The 21,427-nt window shown below is 48.1% G+C and overlaps 1 protein-coding gene across 5 annotated transcripts in view; it reads right to left on the bottom strand.

Annotated features, from left to right (window-relative positions):
- Positions 1-639: 639 nt before the first annotated feature.
- LOC119974729 (CAP-Gly domain-containing linker protein 4-like) overlaps positions 640-21,427 on the bottom strand; it is a 513,643-nt gene continuing 492,855 nt past the window's right edge. For all 5 annotated transcript variants that reach the window (XM_038813915.1, XM_038813928.1, XM_038813946.1 and 2 more), the window contains one exon: positions 640-2,646. In XM_038813915.1, the coding sequence (XP_038669843.1) occupies positions 2,328-2,646 (319 nt within the window). In that variant the 3' untranslated portion in view covers positions 640-2,327. The remainder of the gene's footprint in view (positions 2,647-21,427) is intronic.

The raw sequence follows: 21,427 nt of genomic DNA, 5'->3' as shown, positions 1-21,427 counted from the left end.
AGTCGGAGTAAGTTCACCCAGAACAGCTTCCCTGCAGCCAATTAGCAGCCAATTAACTGTTAATAGGCTGGAGGCGGGATTTCTACCTTCAACAACGAAGTATCACCTCTGCAGAGAGTTGCTGGAACATCAGAGGCCAGCAGCTCTCAAGTACTGGCAACACCACCGTGGCCATTGCCAGTACTGCACTCGGGGGTTTGAAGGGTGTTGTGTGTGTGTGTGTGAGTCTATGTATGTGTGTGTGTAACGATAGACCAGAATTTCTTTAACTTTTCAGATCATGGAGAAGAGTCAACAATGTGGGTAGAGACTGGGATTTAAGAAGCCATTGGGGAAGGAGAACATTGGTGGGAGAAGGGGGAGGTTCATTCAGTAAACCAGGTTGTCAGTTAACCTACGCAGAGAGACCTATTGGACTGGCCACTTGGCACCGGCCTATCCTGCTGCCGGTTTAACCCCAGAAATGGTAGAATGAGGTCCTTAAGTCTTTTTTATTCGTTCATGGGATGTGGCGTCACAGGCTGTGCCAGCATTTATTACCCATCCCTAATTGTCCTTGAGGAGCAGTTAAGAGTCAACCACATTACTGTAGTTCTGGAGTCACATATAGGCCAGACCAGGTAAGGACGGCAGATTTCCTTCCCTAAAGGACATTAGTGAATCAGATGGATTTTTACAACAATTGACACTGGTTTCATGGTCATCACTTTTAATACCAGATCTTTTTTTATTGAATTCAAATTTCACCATCTGCAGTGACGGGATTTGAACTTGAGATCCCGGAGTACTCTGGGTCCAGGGACAATACCACTGTGCCACTGCAGCCCCAAAAATTAACTGCCCACTTAATGGCCTCAATCGCCCCATGGGTGGGTAGGCCACCCACCCCGCCACTGGTAAAATTGTAGTGGTGGAAGGATTTGCCAGGACATGGCAGGTAAATTGCCCGCTGGATTTAACCTGCACATCTGCCTTCAATCTTGCCTGCGGGGAGTGTTAAATCCAGCCCACTATTTCATCTGGTGGGGAAATTCAGAACAGGATAATATAATCTTATAGTAAGGATTAGGCCCTTTTAGAAGTGAAATCGGGAAGCACTTTCTCACACCTAGGGATTGTGGAACTCGGGAACTAATATTCTAAAATAGTGGGTCACTTGAAAATGTCAATAGATTTTTATTAATTAAGGGAATCAAGGGATTTGGAATAAATGTAGTTGAGCTACACATCAGCCATGACCTCATTTAATGACAGAACAATCTTGAAAGGCTGAATGGTCAATTCTGTTTCTAGTGTCAAACCTCAACTACAATTTCTAGATTGACATAGAACTTACAGGACAGAAACAGGCAATTTGGCACAACCAGCTTATACCATGGCCATCCCCTCACGAGCCTTCTCCCACTCTGCTTCATTTAACCCCATCAACATAGCCCTCTATTCCTTTCTCCCTCATGTACTTATTCAGCTTCCCCTTAAAAATGCCTATGCTAGTTCCCTCAACAACTACATGTTCCACATTCTAACCCCTCTCTGGGTAAAAAAATTCCTTATTGGATTTATTACGGATTATCTTATGCATATAGCCCATAGTTTTGGACTCCCCGATGGATGGAAATATTTTCTATATGTCTACCCTATAAAAACCTTTCATAATTTTAAAGACTACTATTAGGTCACTCCTCAGCCTTCTCTTTTCTACAGAAAAGATCCCCAGCTTGTTTAATCTTTCCTGATAGTTATAACCTCTCAGTTCTAATATAATACTCGTAAATGTATTTCCACAGAGCGGTCACCTTCAAGGAAATGTAAGTGAGATTTATGACCAAATGAGTGAGACAGATTGGAAACCCATTTCAATTTATGAAATTATATATACTTTTAGAAGTGAGATATTTGAAATAGGTAACATTTTTAGAACAAATTGAGTGAGATTCATGTCAAATGATGATGAGATGACACCCTTGTATATATTGCCACTAGATAATGAAGTGCAGCTTTTCGGAGACTTCAACACACGCATTAAAGGAAGCAGAAAATACAGAGTAGGTCTCGGCGAAAGTAAATGTTAAAAAAAACACTAAAAGGTTTGTATTTAAAAGTCAAACAAATTGACTTCTGATGGAAAAACATAAAATTTCAGAGATTTGTGCATTTTGTAGTTACAAATGTAACTCACTCCCAAAATTACGCAACTATTTAAGTTAAGTAATTCATTCCCAGAATATGGGTGTATTGGGTGCAAATGTGGAGGAAATTCCTGGCTGAAGTGCATGTGTTCAATTCTGTATGCCGACATTTGCCTTAATCTCAGCCAAACAAATCTTTTACCCATAAATATCATCCACTAGTTTGGTGCCATTAATCCCTCGATACGTGACCCGGCTTGGTCGTACCAGAACCCCGTAATTTGGTTTACAAGTAAAATAACGTTTCTCTCCTACAGAACCATCATTTTTTCCTTTTGGTGAGCGCAACTCCAGCCCAAGCCATACGCCAGGAGCAAAGTCAGTGGGTCCAATGTATTTAATGGTCGCCATCTCACTGGAGCTGGTCAGTAGTACCTGGGACCCTTCCTGTAACTTCACGTTTCTCTCAATGGTGCTTGTGCTGCTCCAGCTTCGTCTCATGACTGCATTCTTTGATCTGGAAGAAAGAATAGTGTTGTGAGAAATAAATCACATTATTCTGATGAAATGTCAATAACCAAAATATTCCTCTCTTGGATTTTATCAGCTGCTAATTGACCTGCTGTGCATTTCTGTGGCTGTTTTTATTTGTACAAAATCATAGGGTGTGATCTACTGGCCCAACTCGGGAGACCACAGTGGGAGTGTTAAGAGATCGGGCACCATTAGAAACGGGTCTAAGTGCAGCCCTCAGCAAGGCATTGCTCGTCGACTCCTGAAAAAGAAGCAGAGTTTAATAGTTGTTCTTGGTGCTGCATACGCTGGGAAACACCCACTTAATGAGCCCAAAACGGAACTCTATTTTTCATTAAATTGCACCCATACTATTTTAAGATAGATATTCTAAGATTTGAAGATGGGGGAAGTTCCTGTCTCTAATGATACTAGAGGGTGGCATGGAGGCACAGTGGTTAGCACTGCTGCCTCACTGCTCCATGGACCTGGGTTCAATTCTGGCCTTGGGTTACTGTCTGTGTGGAGTTTGCACTTTCTCCCCGTGTGTGCGTGGGCTTCCTCTGGGTGCTCTGGTTTCCTCCCACAGTCCAAAAATGTGCAGGTTAGGTGGATTGGCCATGCTGAATTGCCCCTTCATGTCCAAGAATGTGTATCTTAGGTTAAGGGATTATTGGGATATGGGGGGAAGAGGGCCAAGGTAAGGTTACGTTTCAGAGGGTCGTTGCATTCTCGATGGGCCGAAGGGCCTCCTTCTGCTCTGTAGGGATTCTGTGATTCTGTTTTGTTAAAGTTCAATCAAGTCAATGGAAAACTAAAAAAAAAAACCACTTTAAAAACCATTTCCAATGTTTATCACTCAATATCGCACTTTGAAGACTTCCAGTGGTGGTGATGTGCTGAACAGTCACATATCAGGTGACTCTCCTCCAGAACATTACCAAACAGGTACTTTTAGTCAAATTTAGCCCGAAAATTCAGACTCATTTCACCCATCAATAAGAAAGGGAGAGAAGAGGAACAACAATATACCAGCAAATGGGAGCTCGAGAAGCCACAGAGATGGCAGAAGCAGAGGGAAAGGCCAAGAGCAGCGGGTGGATGAGATGGCGGACACACGAGGTGAAGGGTCCCGGCCACCTCAGAGAGGGGGAGACCGACGACTCAAACAACGGCCTGCCCCCCCGCCGTCTGGAGATGGATGGAGATCAATGGAAGATGTTCCTGACCAAGGAACTATTGAGGGAGGCGGTAAAGGTGGATATCCAGGTGGCGGTCAAGGTAGCTGTGACGGATGTGTTGGTCGTCATGCAGACGGCGATCGACGGTCTGGGGAAGAAGCTGGAATCTCAGGGGAAGACGACCCAGGAGCTTGAGAAGGCATCGACAGAGCAGAGTGGCAGGATTGTTGCTCTGGAGGCCAAAATTAAAAGGTTGGTGACAACCCAGGGGAGCCAAAAGGTTGAGCACGAGGAGAACCGGTCCCATCGCCAAAATATATGGATCATGGGCCTGCCAGAGGAGATCGACGGCAGGGACCCGACAGACTTATGCAGCCTAGATGCTACCCAGTCAGGAGGGCCAACTCCCCCAAACCGCCGATGATTCACAGGGCACAGATCGCTCCGACCAAAGCCCAAAGCGGGGGAAACAGCCAAGGGCAATAATTGCCAAACTGTATCAGTATCAGGACCAGCAGAGGATCCTGTGGTGGGCAAGACAGACAAAGGCGAGCAACTGAGAAGGACACAGAATCCAGGTCTACCAGGACATTGGGGTAACATGGCAAAGCGCAGGACCAAATTCAACTAGGCGAGTTAAGTTTGGGATGTGGTTCCCATCTATGCTTTGGGTCACGTTCCAAAATAAAGAACATTATTTCAACGCCCCGGTGGAGGCGGACGAGTTCATGTGGAGTAACGGCCTGGACAAGGGTCAAACAAGGAAGCGCTGAGGGCAAAGCAGAGGAAGGAAAAGGGATAAAGAAAAATAACTATGATGGACTTTTACCATGTTTGCGCGGGACAATACTGTCTCGCTCTGATCACTTTTTGTCAAATCACTTTAATGTACAGATTCCTGAGGTACCCAAGGCTTTGGGATTCATCTCTTTGCTTCGGAGACATCGGGCGAATGCTGTTTGGTACTGGTCTCCACAAATGGGGACAAGATGGAGTGGCACTTGTGAGGGTCTCCCAGGGAATTGGCCCCCAGCTGCATGCCCTTTGGGCAAGGTGGTGTTCTGGCACTGCTGGTGCCACATGGAGACCCTGGCAGTGCCAGCCTTGCTCCTTGGCAGTGCCAGCCTGGCACACTGGCAGTGCCTCTGCCAGCTGGCAATACCACCTGGGCATCTCAGCAGTGCCAGGCCGGCACCCAGGTGACATTTTTTGCACGTGTGTAATCGGGCCAGGGGTGCCTTGTGTGGGTGTTGGGGGAGAGGGGGTGGGGGGGATGCGGGGCACCTCCCATAGTGTGTTTAGCCTGGGGGTTTGCTTTGGGAGCCTTGGAGATTGGGAAAGCATTTAAATGGCATCCTGATCTCTCGCTACACTGGAGAGCTCTGGTGAGCGGAGCTCCTCAGTGTGCAAAATGAGGCTATGTGCAGCATCGGATGTGCGTTCCCCACTGAGGCCTCTTATACAATGCGAGTCGTGTTGTATTGTCATAAGTTTCTCAGCTGCAGCTAAATGCACTTGCTGAGGGACTTTATTCCCTATTAGTTGAATCACTCCCATTGTCTTTTTCTCTAGGTTTCCCCAAGTTTAGCTGGCAGAATGGACCGAAGATTTGTTTCCGCACTGCCATAAATGCTGCAACATAGCCTACAATTCTACAGTATGTTAAGTCTAATGACGCGTTTCTATCCCTCCTCCTGGAAATTACTTGGGGTCCACCAGACCCTCACTTAGAGCATGATTAGGATTAGGAAATCGCTGTTGGATTGGATTTGTCTTATTGTCATGTGTACAGAGGTACAGTGAAAAGTATTGTTCTGCGTACGGTCCAGACAGATCATTCCATACATGAAAAAAAACATAGGGCAAACATAAATACACAAACAAATTGCAGAGCATACATAAATACGCAATGTAAATACACAGACACTGGCATTAGGTGAAGCACACTACTCAGTAGAGAAGATATGTGAGAGATCAGTTCAGTCCATAAGAGGGTCATTCATTAGTCTGGTAACAGCAGGGAAGAAGCTGTTTTTGAATCTGTTAGTGCGTGTTCTCAGACTTTTGTATCTCCTGCCTGATAGAAAAACTTGGAAGAGAAAATAACCCAAGTGGGAGGGATCTTTGATTATGCTGTCTGCTTTCCCAAGGCAGCGGGAGGAGACCAGTGAGCATAAACCTGTATTATACCAACGCAGAACATTAAGTACTGTCAGACTTAATTACAAAACGTTATTAGCATTGGCATTCCTATCTTCAAAATTTTTACCAAAAAGTTATATTTCTCTAATAATTTAACTGGATGCCAATTCAAAATAAGGAGGCGTAAATTGGATCAGGCTTCAAAACTGGTATGGGGATCACCAGGTGCAATTAACCTGCATTTGTTCATAGCAATCTAGTTAACACAGAAAATTTGTGCTTATTTGATTTGTTTTGATTTATTATTGTCACGTATTAATATACAGTGAAAAGTATTGTTTCTTGCATGCTGTACAAACAATGCACACCGTACATAAGGAAGGAAGGAGAGACTGCAGAATATAATGTTACAGTTATACCAAGGTATAGAGAAAAGATCAACTTAATACTAGGTAGGTCCATTCAAAAGTCTGATGGCAGTAGGGAAGAAGCTGTTCTTGAGTTGGTTGTTACGTGTCCTCAAACTTTGGTATCTTTTTCCTGACGGAAGGAGGTGGAAGTGTGTATGTCCGGGATGCGTGGGGTCCTTAATCATGCTGGCTGCCTTTCTGAGGCAGCGGGAATTATAGATAGAGTCAATAGATGGGAGGCTGGTTTGCGTGATAGACTGGGCTACATCCACGACCTTTTGTAGTTTCCTGCGGTCTTGGGTAGAGCAGGCTCCATACCAAACTGTGATACAACCGGAAAGAATGCTTTCTATGGTGCATCTTAGAAGTTGGTGAGGGTCATAGCTGACATGCCAAATTTCCTCAGTCTTCTGAGAAAGTAGAGTCGTTGATGGGCTTTCTTAACTATATTGTCGGCATGGGGGGACCAAGACAGGCTGTTGGTGATCAGTACACCTAAAAACTTGAAGCTCTCGACCCTTTCTACTCCGTTCCCATTGATGTAGACAGGAGCATATTCTCCACTATGCTTCCTGAAGTCGATGATAATCTCTTTCGTATTGTTGACATTGAGGGAGAGATTATTGTCCATTTAAATGATACAGCAGCCAGTGGTAAGCACAGTGCTGAGTGGCTGCATGGCTAAGCAGAGGATGGGGGTTTACATAAGACCAGCACCATTTAAAAATAGCCTGCATTATATAAAGATGAGGGGCACGATTCTCCGAGGTGCGGAGAATTGGCGCCATTTGCGCCGGCGCGGCGCCAGCATTGGCGGGGCCGCCGATTCTCCGGCCCGAATGGGCCAAGCAGCTGCGCGGTACGATAGAGTCCAGCCGGCGCTGTTCACCCCTGGTCGCTGCCGGTGGGAACTCTGCGCGAACGGTCGGGCGGCGGCCTGTGGGGCGGGGAAAAGTGCTCCATCACTGATGGGGTCTGGCCCGTGATCGGGGCCCACCAATTGGCGGGCTGGCCTCTCCCCCCGGGCCTACTTTGTTGCGCGGCCAGCCCCTGAACCCAGATGCCATATTGAGTCAGGGTCGGAGAGCTGAAGAAATCCCCCGCGCATGCGCAGGTTGGCGCGGCGCCCATTTGGTCCCAGGAAGGGAGGCTGGAGTGGCGTGAACCGCTCCAGCGTTGTGCTGGCCCCCTGTGGGGGCCAGAATTGGTCGTCCCCGTGCCCGTTTCACGGCGCGAACACTTGGGCTCCATTTTGGAGAATTGCCCCCCAGGTGCATTCTGGCTGCATCAGGTTGGAATTGGTTACAGGAGATCAGAAAGAGGAGTGTGTTGTGTTTGGTCTTTTATACCTTGCAAAGGGATCCACCAAACACCTAGACTTGTCCAAACCAGGATCTTTATTGAATCACACGTGGTAAAATAGGGATCTGTTACAGAGCAAGTTAGCATGGAGTTTATTTGTACTCCTCTGGAACTGCACCCAGCATGACTCGAGGCAGTGGCGTAGAGGTATTGTCTCTGGACTAGTAATCCAGAGACACAGAGTCATGCTCTGGGGAGCCAGGCTTGAATCCCATCATGGCAGATGGTGAAATTTGAATTCAATAAAAAAAATCTTGAATTAAAAGAAAATTGTGATCATGAAACCATTGTTGATTGTTGTTTCTTTTCCTCTTTGCTCCATGTCTTTGGAAGGCCTATGTCCATGACTGCCATCCTTGTGTCAGCAGCATCTTTCTTTTGTGCTGGTTTGTAAGTGGGATTAGCTGGCTCCCCCAATCTTCTCCTCTTTCTCCTCTTTATTTTGACAACATGATGATGTAGTTTCTTAAGCCTCTTGCTTTTTTGTTCTGGAATTGCAGCCTCTGATGTGGAGTTGGTTTTTACCGTGTGCTCAGAGGTCTGCAGAGCTTCAGGTGGATCCTGAGGGGCCGTCATGCCATCTTTGAGTAGTGTGATACCGCCCATTTCTGCGGCCTCACCGGCATGATGGAACGCCTTGGTGTCTGGTGCCTGAATGAAGGTTGGAACTGGGGCTACAGGTGCCGCCCATTCTTGGCTCGCGAGAGCATTGCTCACTTGCTCTTCGTCACTCGAGATTACAATGGTCTCTGGTCATGATGATTCAGGCATTGAGTGATTTGTGGAGCTGCATATTGAGATTATCATGAGCTCTTACTCTGGGTCAGTCTCGGAGGTGCCTACAACTGCAACATCCAAATCGCTGTTATCGAAGTCATCATTAATGTCTTCCCATTTATCGTCACGCGTCGTCAATGGTTTGGGAATGAATTACAGGAACTGTTTCGAAGACCTGGAATGAGTCATCAGGTACCTCTAAGGCCAGTTTCTACAATATTGGGATGATTTCTTCCGTTTCTGGCTCGGTCAGCAGCTGATCCTCCGCGGTATCAGCAGTTTCAATTTTTAAGTGCGCCATCTCCAAGCTCCCGCTCTTCTCAGTGTCCAGCACGTGACCACCTCGTCATTCCATCCAAACCACCTGAGTAGTGCTTCTTGATCCTTTCCATTGAGCCCGTCTCTGTTCCTGCGAAATAGATCGACAAGCAGTTCATACTGGTCTTCGTCAATCTCACCTTCCACACCATTGCTGTCTGCATTTTCTTCGAAATCTTCAAACATATATTCATAGTAATCATCAGCGGATTCAGCATTGTCTGCAATGATTTCTCCTGTAAAATATAACATTGCATGCAGAATTATGTGTTCAAGCAATAGGCTGCCAAGTTCAAAATCAGCCCCGAGTTTGGCTGCCGAACTTTGGCTTAACATTCCACGCTGTGGAACTTCAGGAGGACTGAAGAAATTAAAGAACGATTCATTTGGTACAGTTTTCATAACTGTTCTGCGAGTCCTTCGACCTTTGTGCTTTGATTTTGTTTGAATTGTTTTCACCGTTACGTTTTTGCCCTCCCTCCAGGCAATCTTACAGGCTGTGCACCCCGTGACTTCTGGTTCATCAAAGAATGATTTAAGCGGCTGCAAATCCAACTGATATACTTTCGTGATCACCTCATTTGTGAAATACTTATTTGGCTCAAACTTAAATGCCAGAGTGAAGCTCCACGGCTTTTCACACTCTGTCCATTTAACATTCACGTTTTGCAGATACTTTAATACAGGCTCGTCATGCTCCTGTATCATGCCACTGAGCACATGTACATTCTTGAAGACTGTTAACCAGAATTGCAGGATACTTGCAGGCTGTTCCATCTCCTCCTCTGATTCGTCGTCCTCCACCTGGATTTCTTCTGAATCCTGATAAACCGTGCACACTGTAATATCTTGTAGGGATCTGGAGTATTCAGGTGACCAGCCATCTTCTGACATGCATAGATGCTTAACTAAATTTAGGGATTGACATGAATCTGCGCCTATAATAGAATCAACGTTCATGTCTACAATATGAAACAGTAATGTGTACCTCATGTCTGCCATGGACGGCCCCAGTTTTCAGACGCCAAAGGTCTCCATTGTTCTTGTTCCGAAGTCTATCAGCAGCCCTGGCCGATCAGCGAATTTCCGCTGCATGTTCAGCTTTTGCAACGCAGACCTATTCACGAGGTTGGCTGTTGTTTGAGGGTCAAAGTCACATCGTAACAGAGAATTGTTCAGTACCACCATTGATTTCAATATAGTATTAAAGGGGGCTGGTTTAGCTCACTGGGCTAAATCACAGGCTTTTAAAGCAGACCAAGCAGGCCAGCAGCACGGTTCGATTCCCGGACCAGCCTTCCCGGACAGGCGCCAGAATGTGGCGACTAGGGGCTTTTCACAGTAACTTCATTGAAGCCTACACGTGACAATAAGCGATTTTCATTTTCATTTCATTTCATTAAAGGTTTCTGTGGCGTTCTTACTCACTTCAGTCTTTCTTACTATTTTGTTTTCATCATTCTTGTTCGAACTCTTCTGGTCCCTCGCTGCGTTGAGATTGATGAAAAACTGTTCTTTGGTATTTATCTCATCGATTGCATGCATCGATCGTGCATGGTCCATTGCAGGACACGCAAAACATGGTTTTGCAAAATGCCCAATACGGCTGCACCTGGAACAGACTTTTCCAAAGGTCGGACATTGCCGTGGGTCATGTCGAGTGCCACATTTTTGGCACAAGACGTCGGCAGCAGCTCCTGTTGCTGCTTTAAATGGCCGTCCGCACTGAGACCACATTTCTTCATTATGTGCGTCACAGTACGAATGGCACTGGCTTCTTCTTCTGAGTTGGCGCCAAAATCTTTTGAGTGGTGTGCCTATTCTCTGAGCGGCTATCTTGCTCGCCTGGCAAATCTTAACTGCCTGTTCCAGCATGAAATCTTCCTCCCACAACAACCTCTCCCGGAGCTCATCATTAGCTACACCAAAGACAATTTGGTCGCGGATGAGCGAGGATTTCAGGCTGCTGAAGTTGCATGACTGGGCCTTCAACCTCAAGTCTGTGACAAAACTGTTAAATGATTCACCAGGTTTTGGGTACGCATGAGGAACATGTTTCGCTCAAATGCGTCATTCTTTTTAGGGGAACAATGCGAATCTAAGTGCCTCACAACCTCATCAGGATTCTTGCCATCCTCCTCATTATCGAACAGAAATTAGTTGTACAATTCAATCGCTTGTGGACCTGCCACCTTTCGCAGCAACACGATTCGCCTCTCATCAGGCTGGACCTATAGGCCTATGGTCGAAACATAGAATTTGAACTGCTGCTCGAATAGCTGTTTTCATCTACATTACCAGATATCTGAAGCTGGTGGGTGGCTCTCAGTCCGTCCATCTTGAGCTTCAGCATTTTGTAATGCGTTGAGACACCTCAGGTTGGAGTTCACTAGATCGGTCTGTCCTAACTTTGTCACTGCCATCGTTATCTTCAAATCTTCAGCACTCTTCGTACCATGTTGTATTTGGTCTCCTATACCTTGCAAAGGAAACCACCAAGCATCTAGAGTTGTCCAAACCAGGATCTTTATTGAATCACACATGGTAAGATAGCGATCTGTTACAGAGCAATTTTATCAGTTTCTTTGCACTCCTCTAGAACTGCACCTAGCATGACTGTTCACCTGTATATCTTAATTCCATCTCCTATATCTTTCTTCTGGTGATGGACGGATGTGTCTCCACTTATATGGGAGTCCCTGGTCACAAGACCACGGTCTGGGGACCGCATGGTGCGCTTGTACCGCCACCTACTGATTGGAGGTCGCATACCATCCATCTATGATATTGCTTACAGGCATATCACCACAGAGTGCAAATGGCGCCACAGGCCAGATACTGTGCTCCAAGGTTTTCTGAGGGAGCACCGGCAACCAAGTGGTGGACTGGAGGAGAGGGGTCTCTTTTCTTCAGGGGTCAAGAGTACTAACAAGCAGACACCGAGGGGGCAATGAGAACAAGTGGCCATTGCTGTCAATGCCTGCAGAGCAGGAAGAAGTTTACATGAGTGGGCAAGGTTAGTGCATGTACCTTCAAAAAACTTAGGGGTGCAATCTCCATTGCCTGACGCCGGTGGCGGAGAATGGAGCCTCGGCTGAAAAATGGGATAGGTATCGGTTCCCCACCGTCAGCGGCAGCAAGTTACACACCGGCGTCACTATGCCAAACAGCGATTTGCATGCATTTTAGTGATTAACGGGCTGGAAGCCCAAATCTACACACTCCTGTGATGCTCCACGCATGTGATTTGGTGCAAGTATTGACAACCGGGGTACAGGGGCCATGGCCATTGAGGGGGAGCAAGGAGGTAAACAAACCTTTTGGGCTTGCTGGGGGGGGGGTGTATGCCTAGACCTCGGAGTAGGAGGAAGATACAGCAGGATTTAGATCGTTTGGAGACATGGGCGGCGAGATGGCAGATGGAGTTTAATCCGGACAAATGTGAGGTAATGCATTTTGGAAGGTCTAATACAGGTAGGGAATAGAGAGTGAATGGTAGAACCCTCAAGAGTATTGACAGTCAGAGAGATCTTGGTATACAGTCCACAGGTCATTGAAAGGGGCAACACAGGTGGAGAAGGTAGTCAAGAAGGCATACGGCATGCTTGCCTTCATTGGCCGGGGCACTGAGTATAAAAATTGGCAAGTCATGTTGCAGCTGTATAGAACCTTAGTTTGGCCACATTTGGAGTATAGTGTTCAATTCTGGTCGCCACACTACCAGAAGGATGTGGAGGCTTTAGAGAGGGTGCAGAAGAGATTTACCAGGATGTTGCCTGGTATGGAGAGTATTAGCTATGAGGTAGGTTGAATAAACTCGGTTTGTTCTCACTGGAACGACGGAGGTTGAGGGCCGACCTGATAGAGGTCTACAAAATTATGAGGGGCATAGATAGAGTGGATAGTCAGAGACTTTTTCCCAGGGTAGAGGGGTCAATTGCTAGGGGGCATGGGTTTAAGGTGCGGGGGGCAAGGTTTAGAGGAGATGTACGAGGTAAGTTTTTTACACAGAAGGTAGTGGGTGCCTGGAACTCGCTGCCGGAGGAGGTGGTGGAAGCAGGGACGATAGTGATGTTTAAGTGGCATCTTGACAAATACATGAATAGGATGGGAATAGAGTGATACGGACCCCGGAAGTGTAGAAGATTTTAGTTTAGATGGGCAGCACGGTCGGCGCAGGCTTGGAGGACCGAAGGGCCTGTTCCTGTGCTGTACTTCTCTTTGTTCTTTGTTCTTTTAGTGGGTAACAACTTGGTAGCAAGCGCGTGGACCCAGGGAGTCCCCCTCGGAATTAGGGTGCCCTGGCTGAGACCCCCATTGCTGAATAAATTCATTTAAATCCACCCCCTAGCTGCAATGTCCAGGGTCCTTGGCTGTTGTGACTGCTGACTGCTCACAGCATCCTGCATTTGTTCTGAGGGCTTCTGGTCATGTGGAAACCCACTCAGCTCGCCCATCTAGAAACCCTGATTCCCCAAAAGTACCAGCAAGGGGATGGACATGGCCATGTTCAATCGCCAACTCACCAGGTGTTAACACTTATCAGTGCACTGCTCAGAAGCGCAGCCCCACAGCAAAAGAAGCAAAGGATTAGCAGAGCTCACCCCAAACAAAGAACACATGCACCATTGCTGCTGGAACTCTTCCTGCCACACAGTCCCTCTCAGTATAAAAGCTTCACCAGTGACTATCAGCTAGCCCACCCCTGAGGATCACAAGATGTCTCTAACTCTGCTTGTCCACCGTGGCCCTGATCCCATCCACCCACCTCCCCGGCCAGGAAACCTGACCAGTTCCCTGTCACAACCTGTGTATAAAACCCAGACTCCACATAACATTGCAGCTAAGATGCCAACAAACGCACACATCCTTTGCTCATGCCTATCTGTAGGACCTACTACCACACCAGGCTCTTAGTATGGAGACGAATGGCTGCATAGTATGAACGTCTCCACCACACAACGAGTTGCTATCTTGGCGAGGTAGCACAAGGCACACCCAGTGAGGAGACCCACACTAGACCACATAGGCAGAAACAGAATAGGGGCTACAGAGCCCATCGCTAACACTGATGGCAGGGATGAGTGGTGATGATAGAGGCTCCCCATATCATAGGCCAGGTGTCAGTCACTAATGGGGACGGGGGGAAAGCGTATTGAGGGTGACACAAAAGTACAACACAGGGTGACCATGTAACCTGGTTGCATTGGATGGTCAAGGAATTCCTCATCGTCCTGACATTCGCTGTCTTTTCGCCCTCTCCCCACAGAGACACAGATTTCTAACTACAGCCAGCTATGCTCACTTCTTCTCTTCTTCTTGGGCAGTCCCTCAGCATCGAGAATGACTTGCTTCCACTCCGGGGAGGTGGGTTCTGGGGTGGCTGAATAATCCAATCCTGGATCCGCAGACTTTACCACAAGGTAATGTTCAAAACATTTTGTCAACGGGAGGAATCCATTGCCGTTTGTTTTTCCTCTGTCTTCCAAAGATTTGCATCCTTCCTGACTCCAGCATTGAAGTTGCCGAGGAGAATCAGCTTACCTCCCTTAGGGATGTGGGACAGCGATTGGTCAAAGCTGGAGTAGAATGCCTCTTTAGTCTTGTTCATTGCATCTAGCTCGGGTGTAGGAACTGACAGCTGTGATGTTTCTGGGCCAAGGTGAGCATCGGGTCATGAGTCGTTCGCTCACCCTGCAGGGGAGGTTCATTCAGACATTTGATCAATTCATTTTTTACACTGAAGCCAGTCCCCTGGAGACGATGTTCTTCTAGTTTGCTTTTCCAGAAGAAGGTGTATGCACCACCTTGTTCTTTAAGCTGGCCTTCCCCCTTCAGTCATCTCTTGCTTAGGGCAGTGATGTCAATGTCGTGGTGTTGGAGTTCCCGGGCTATGATGGCGGTGTGACATTCAGGTCTGTTGCTGTTGGGGTTGTCCATAAGGACCCTGATGTTCCAGGTCCCAAAGTTCACTTGGGTGGGTGGGGTGGAAGATGCGTGTGCATGGATTCTTTTAACGTGGTTGGTCGTTGGGTACCAATCACCACACGGTCCCAGCAGTAGCGAGGTCTTGGCTCAGTGGGAGGGAAATCGAGACGACTGGAGATCAGGCTTTGCTGTAGGACGGGGACTAACAAACACACATCATCCACCGATCATCTGTCTGCCTTGTCAGTGATGTCACTTTTAAAGGGTGACGTCAATTTTATTTTCCCTCCCCCTCGTGCCATACACTCTTGTCCCTACTTCCACTGCTCCTCTCGCCCCACTGTGGTTTCTCTCGTCCCATTTGCACTGTTCCTCTCGCCCCACTGTGGCTCCTCTCGCCCCAGTGCGGCTCCTCTCGCCCCGCTGCTGCTCTTCTCACCCCTGCTAGTGTTGCTCCTGTTGCCTTGCTGGTGCTTCTTTCGCTTCTGCTTACGTTGCTCCTGTTGCCCTCCCTGCCGCTCCTCTCGCCTCTGCTTACATTGCTCCTCTTGCCTCACTGCTGCTCTTCTCACCCCTGCTTGTGCCACTCCTCTGCTTACGTTGCTCCTCCCGCCTCGATGTTCCTCCTCTCGCCTCTGCTTACGTTGCTCGTCTCGCCCCGATGTTGCTCCTCTTGCTTCTGCTTACGTTACTCCTCTTGCCCTGCTACTGCTCTTCTCACCCCTGCTTGTACTGCTCCTCTCACCTCGCTGCTGCACCTCTCGCCCCTGCTTATGAACATCCAGCAGTGGATGTGAGGGGAGAGAATGCGCTGGGAGACGCTTCGACCTGAACCTGAGCGGTGTAGCGCGGCAATGCTAACTCTAAAAAGTTTTTTAAATTGCCGGGGGAACAGTACAGCAACGGAAAATGTCAAAAAAATAACTAAATAGGAGAGTGGGGAGCCAAGTGTGTTCCTCACATTCGGAAGCTTCCCTGGAATTGGCGGGGGGCAAAATGGTGGCGGTGAGCACCCCTCCCCACAGTCGACCATGTGGCCTCAGCCAAGGATTTCAGACTCACCAAAAATATCAATGGGAAGGGCAGCGCGGTGGCGCAGTGAGTAGCACTGCTGTCTCACGGCACCGAGGTCCCTGGTTCAATCCCGTTTCTGGGTCACTGTCTGTGTGGAGTTTGTACATTCTCCCCGTGTTTGCGTGGGTTCCATCCCCACAACCCAAAGATGTGCAGGTTAGGTGGATTGGTCACGCTAAATTTCCCCTTAATTAGAAAAAATGAATTGGGCACTCTAAATTTTTTTTTAAATCAATGGGATCTGGCTGGAGAAGTGAAAAGGTAGGTAGATGAATCCCTAATCCAAATATCAAGTCAACTGGAAGGGAGGAACAAAAATATGGAGGCATGGGTCGACATGGTCAGAAATATGGAGAAGGCCCTCTCCGACCACAGCGAGCGGATCACGGCATTGCCTCTCTTTACACCCAGCTGCTCCTCTCAAAAGAGCAGCAGCGTCCCCTCACCAGATCCAGAGGCGAAGTTCCTGAGATGATGTCAGGATTCAGAACGTTACGTGGGCAAAAGGAAGCAGCTGATTGGTCACGCCAAACTCAATTGAAGTCACTGTCTTCTCCTCAATGCCCCCTGTGAGTTAGAGAGCCCTTTTCCCAGAGGGTGTGTGGATCCGAATATCTGGGATGCCTCTTCCTGTCCTCTGGCACTCCTGATGATTATGGGTCACTTTATCTTTGGAGACGCAGAAAGGAAATAGCGAGATGTGTGTTTTATGGGGGGTTTGTAGCTGGTGGTGTGTGTGTGTGCAAGGCTCCTGGCTAAAGAGGACAATACACGTGTTGGGGTTTCGTGGAGGGTGGGTTGTAAGGGAGCTGCAGGCAGGTGGGGTGTTGTTGGCCTCTTGGGGATTGGGGGCAGATATGAGGATTGAGGGATGGGAATTATGCCAGGGACACAGAGGTGGTTACTCACCAGGGTTGCTCGAAGGAGGTTGTTGATTTTCTTATGGCATTGCGTGCTTCTAGTGGGAGCACATAGTTCTCGCGATTCTACACTGGTGGCAGAATGGAGAATCCATCCCTTATTTGTCTTGCAAAGGAACCATTAGCGTCACATATTTCTCCATTCACCATACCCGCGTTAGTTGCTTAACAATAGCTTCTATCAAGCACGATCAACTCTCATTGTTATAGCCTTACCTCACCCTCACACACTTAACATTAGCAGCTTTCATAGTGCCAGCTATTGAACTATGACAGGCACATCACCCAAACACACTGCACCATAATCAATCACACACTTCCCTCTCTCTTGCAGAGTGAGGTGGTCCACAACAGGAGGTAGCAACATCTAACCAGCAGGGGATACAAATGGCTGCATGCTCACAGCCTCATAAAGAAAACTGCGCTGGCCATCATTGGAGAAGTCATGACCAAGGCCCTTGCCAGTGGCATGGCTGAAAACATACAGATTGACAGTCTGCTCTTAACTAATCTACCTTCCACACCTCCCATTTCCCACAATCTCCTGTGAGCTGCAGATGGAGTAAGCATGCATTTCTGTTTTTTCTCTTTTTCCTTCACCCCACTCTTCTCCTTGGGCCTTTACCCTTTCTGATATAAAATAACTACTTGGTCAAACACTTTTGTGTGGGAGTGTGAAGTCCAAGATGAGTAGCACACTGAAGAACAAGAAACACTATCAATCAATCTCAGACTTCCTGCTGCCAACTCAAGAACTAGCATTATACATACTTTAAAGGGTATCGTAGAGCTGGAATTTACACATCGAACTCTGGGCATAAGTGGCTTGCCGCCAAGGGTAAAAGATAATATAGATGCCAACTGCCTGAAGTCAAGGTTGTACTTGAGCTGCTGCAAAGGACCATATGAGGACTTTGATGAAATTATATACAGAAAAAGACTGATACGTGTCCACGTGGAAATGATTGGTACATCAGCAGACCTGCTAAAAAGCTTAATCTAACTGTCAAGGAGCATGGAGGAGTCCAGCTGCAACTTTGCACATGGCTTTGCATAGAGGTTGGAGCACATCCTTTCCAGCAAATAAGTGGTTACCAACATCGTGGAAATACTTCTGGACCCAGTAATGATGCAGAATCTGGTGGCCTATGTGTCAGCTTCCATTGGAGCACAAGAAGAAGCAACTTTGGGTGCTGCAGTGAAAGCTCAGACCAGGTTGTGAATTATCAGCTTAATACAATGCAAGTCCAACATGCCATGCAGACTTTGAGTGTTGACATTGTGACTATCGATACCACTTCTCAGAGAGACCCAGCAAATTGTGCTCCAGCAGATTAGTCGGCTAGCTGAGGCACTACCCCGGAACAATGGCAGGTTTTCCATGGAACACAAATCTTTCTCAGCATTCATGCTCTCACTACTGTGACTCCACCAGTTAGCTGCTGTTGCCTGTCAGCCATCCTGACCAGGTTGCAGAGTGTTTTCTTTTGTAACTTTTGAATTCTTTATTTCCGCTGCTCGATATATGTCCATTAAACATCCATGGATCAAAGTGATAACAGCAAAAATAAAGGTGGGGGGGGGGAGGGGGAGGAATCAACAGGAAGGGTCCTTCCAACTGTGGTGGTGCAGTCCAAAGGCTGCCCAAGGGTTGAAGCAAGCCCGTCGGTAATCTCCCCCACTCAAATTCAGCACCTTCCACCAGCCATGTTGCAGTCACTGAGATGGCACTGCATCGGAAACCTAAGTCAGACAAAAGCACTTAAAATACAGGTACTAAGGAATGCTCCTGAGTCATTAGTTGACGTTTGTATGGAATATATTTGATTTATTGGATAAAGTTGTGGTTTGGAATGGTTGTTTTGTGATTGCTTTTATTTCAGTATTTTGGTTCTTTCTCTCCCTCTTCTTGCTCCTGAGCTGCTTGATGAACCTCTGGTGGCAAGTGTCATACCCTCATGATGATCAGGTCATGTAGAGCAAAGCAAATCACCACCAATTCGTACAGATGCTTGGGTAAGTACTGCAGGCAGAGGAACCATTGATTTGCTGAGTACCCCAGTGGCCTGTTCTATGATGTTTGGTGTGATAACTTGGCTCGTACTGTATTGGTTGTGAAGCAGAATTTGCCAGGTGTTAAGTGGATTAGTCCTGGTCATCCAGCAGTCATCCTTTATTTTGATGTGGTAATTCAAATACTGAAAGAAAAACAGCCTAGTTCAGATTAAAAGCATTGCGGTTGCTGTCAGGATAGCAGACATTCAACAGCATGACGAGCAAGCATGGTTGCACATCAACTGCACAGTCAGCGTCTGATAACCTTTGCAAGTGCAAAACATCTCAGCAGTTAGCCACATTTGTGCAGTTGATTTCACCCTGCACCATGGGGATATACGCTATCTAGCGAAGCCATGTGCATATTCCAACTGCTTCTCTAGTCAGAGAGAGCACAATGAACTCCCACAGCTTCTAGCAGTGAGGCAACTGCGGAGGGCCAGAGGGGAAGTACGAGTACGCGAGATAGCTAGTGGGATGCTGGCCCACTAACTCAGGAAGCATGAGGCAGCGAGGGAGATTGGAAGGGTGGACAGGAAGGGAAGAGTGGTACTGGACCTGGTGATGGTGAATGGGGTATTTGAGGAGTTCTACAGGAGGGTTTGTGAATCGGAGCCCCCGGCCTGGGGCGAAGGAATGCGACCTAGATAGGTTGGAGTTCCTCAAGGTGAAGAAGGAACAGGTGGGAGGGCTGGGAGTCCCATTGGGCTGGTGGAGTTGATGGAGGGTATGGGGGCAATGCAGGCAGGGAAGGCCCCAGGCCCGGAGAGGTTCACTGTGGAATTTTATAAGAAATGAGGAAGAGACTGGGATCCCTGCTGGTGAAGGCATAAAATGAAGCGAGGTAAAAGGGGTAAAATACTGAAGAAGGATAAAGATCCGGAGCAGTGTGCGTCCTACCGTCCAATATCGCTATTAAATGGGGATGCTAAGTTGCTGGCAAAGATCCTGGCCTCGCATAGCGAGGACTGTGTGCCGGGGTAATAGGGAACGATCAGTGTTTGTAAAGGGGAGGCAATTGCTCGCGAATGTTAGGCAATTTCTAAACATGATAATGATGCCCCAGGAGAGACAGGATGTAGAGGTGGCAGTGGCAATGGACGCAGAGAAGGCTTTTGATTGGGTGGAAGGGGAGTATCTGTGTGAAGCATTAGGATGGTTTAGGTTCGGGCAGGGGTTTGTGGACTGGGCCCGATTGTTGTATAGGACGGCAGTGTATGGCAGCGAGTGTGCGGATGAATCGGGTGAGGTTGGGGTACTTCGGGCTTCACCGTGGACAAGGCAGAGGTGCCCACTCTCCCCATTGCTTTTTTTCCTTGACAACAGAGCCATTGGCAATGGCGCTTATAGCGTCGAGATGTTGGACAGGGATTGTGCGGCTGGGGGGGGGGGCGTGTTGGCACAGGATTTTGTTGTATGCGGACAACCTGCTGTTGTATATTTCGGAGATCCAGTGCAAGGTATTGGGGGAATAATGAGTAATCTGGACGAGTTTGGCCGGTTTTCCGGATATAAGCTAAACATGGGGAAGAGTGAGGGTTCCCGATCAAGGCCAAGGGGCAGGGGATGAGGCTGGCAGAGCTGACGTTCAAGGTGATGGGGGCGAGCTTCAGATACATGGGCATCCAGGTGGGGGATGGGGGCAGTTGCATAAGTTGAATCTGGCTCGGTTGTTGGCACAGTGCTGCCACTGCCACTGGCGGTGCAGATGCAGACAGTGAAAATGACGGTGCTGCAAAGGCTCTTATTGTCTTTCAGAACCTCCCGATCTTCATCCTAAAATCATTCTTTAGGAAAGTCAGTACTTCGATCTCGGGTTTGTGTGGGCGGGGAAAGCTCCACAGGTTAAGAAGGCGCAGTTGGAATTGGGGCGGGGGGGGGGGGGGGGGGTTTGCCTTGCCAAACATAATTAATTATTACTGGACAGCAAACATCGCTATGGTGAGGAAGTGAGTAGTGGGGGAGGGGTCGGCGTGGGGGCAGATGGAGGTGGTCTTTTGCAGGGGTAGACGTTTAGGGGCATTGTTGATGGCGCCGTGCTGTTCTTGCGAGCCAGGTACTCCATGAGCCCAGTGGTGGTGGCGGCCCTGAGGGTTTGGGGCAGTGGTGGCAGCGTCTGAGGTTGGAAGGTGCCTCGGTGTGGGCACCAATTTGCGACAACCACAGGTTTGCCTGGGGCGGGGGGGGGGGGGGGTTGTACGCGAGGTTGTAGGGGTGGCGACAGGCAGGGATCAAGAGGTTTGGGGACCTGTTCGTGGGGGGCAGCTTTGCGAGTTTAATGGACTTGGAGGAGGAATATGAGTTACCCATTGGGAACGTGTTTAGATACTTACAGGTTCGAGACTTTGTGAGGAAGCAGGTTCCATCTTTTCCCAGTTTGCCGCCCTTGGGATTGCGGGATAAGGTGCTATCGAGGGAAAGAGTGGGTGAGGGTACAGTGTCCGAGATCTATAAGGAACTAATAGACTGGGAAGGAGCACCGATAGGGGAAGTGAAATGGAAATGGGAGGAGGAACTGGGATGCGATGAAGGCCGGGTTGCGGGAGGAGGCCCTGAGGAAGGTGAATGCCAACCCTTGCCAGGTCCTCGCCCTGTGTGAGGCTCACTCTTATCCAGTT

The sequence above is a fragment of the Scyliorhinus canicula genome, chromosome 1, assembly GCF_902713615.1.
Source record: "Scyliorhinus canicula chromosome 1, sScyCan1.1, whole genome shotgun sequence".
Taxonomy (NCBI): domain Eukaryota; kingdom Metazoa; phylum Chordata; class Chondrichthyes; order Carcharhiniformes; family Scyliorhinidae; genus Scyliorhinus; species Scyliorhinus canicula.
The sequence above is the reverse complement of the archived record's forward strand: the minus strand, read 5'-3'. Positions and strand labels throughout refer to the sequence as shown.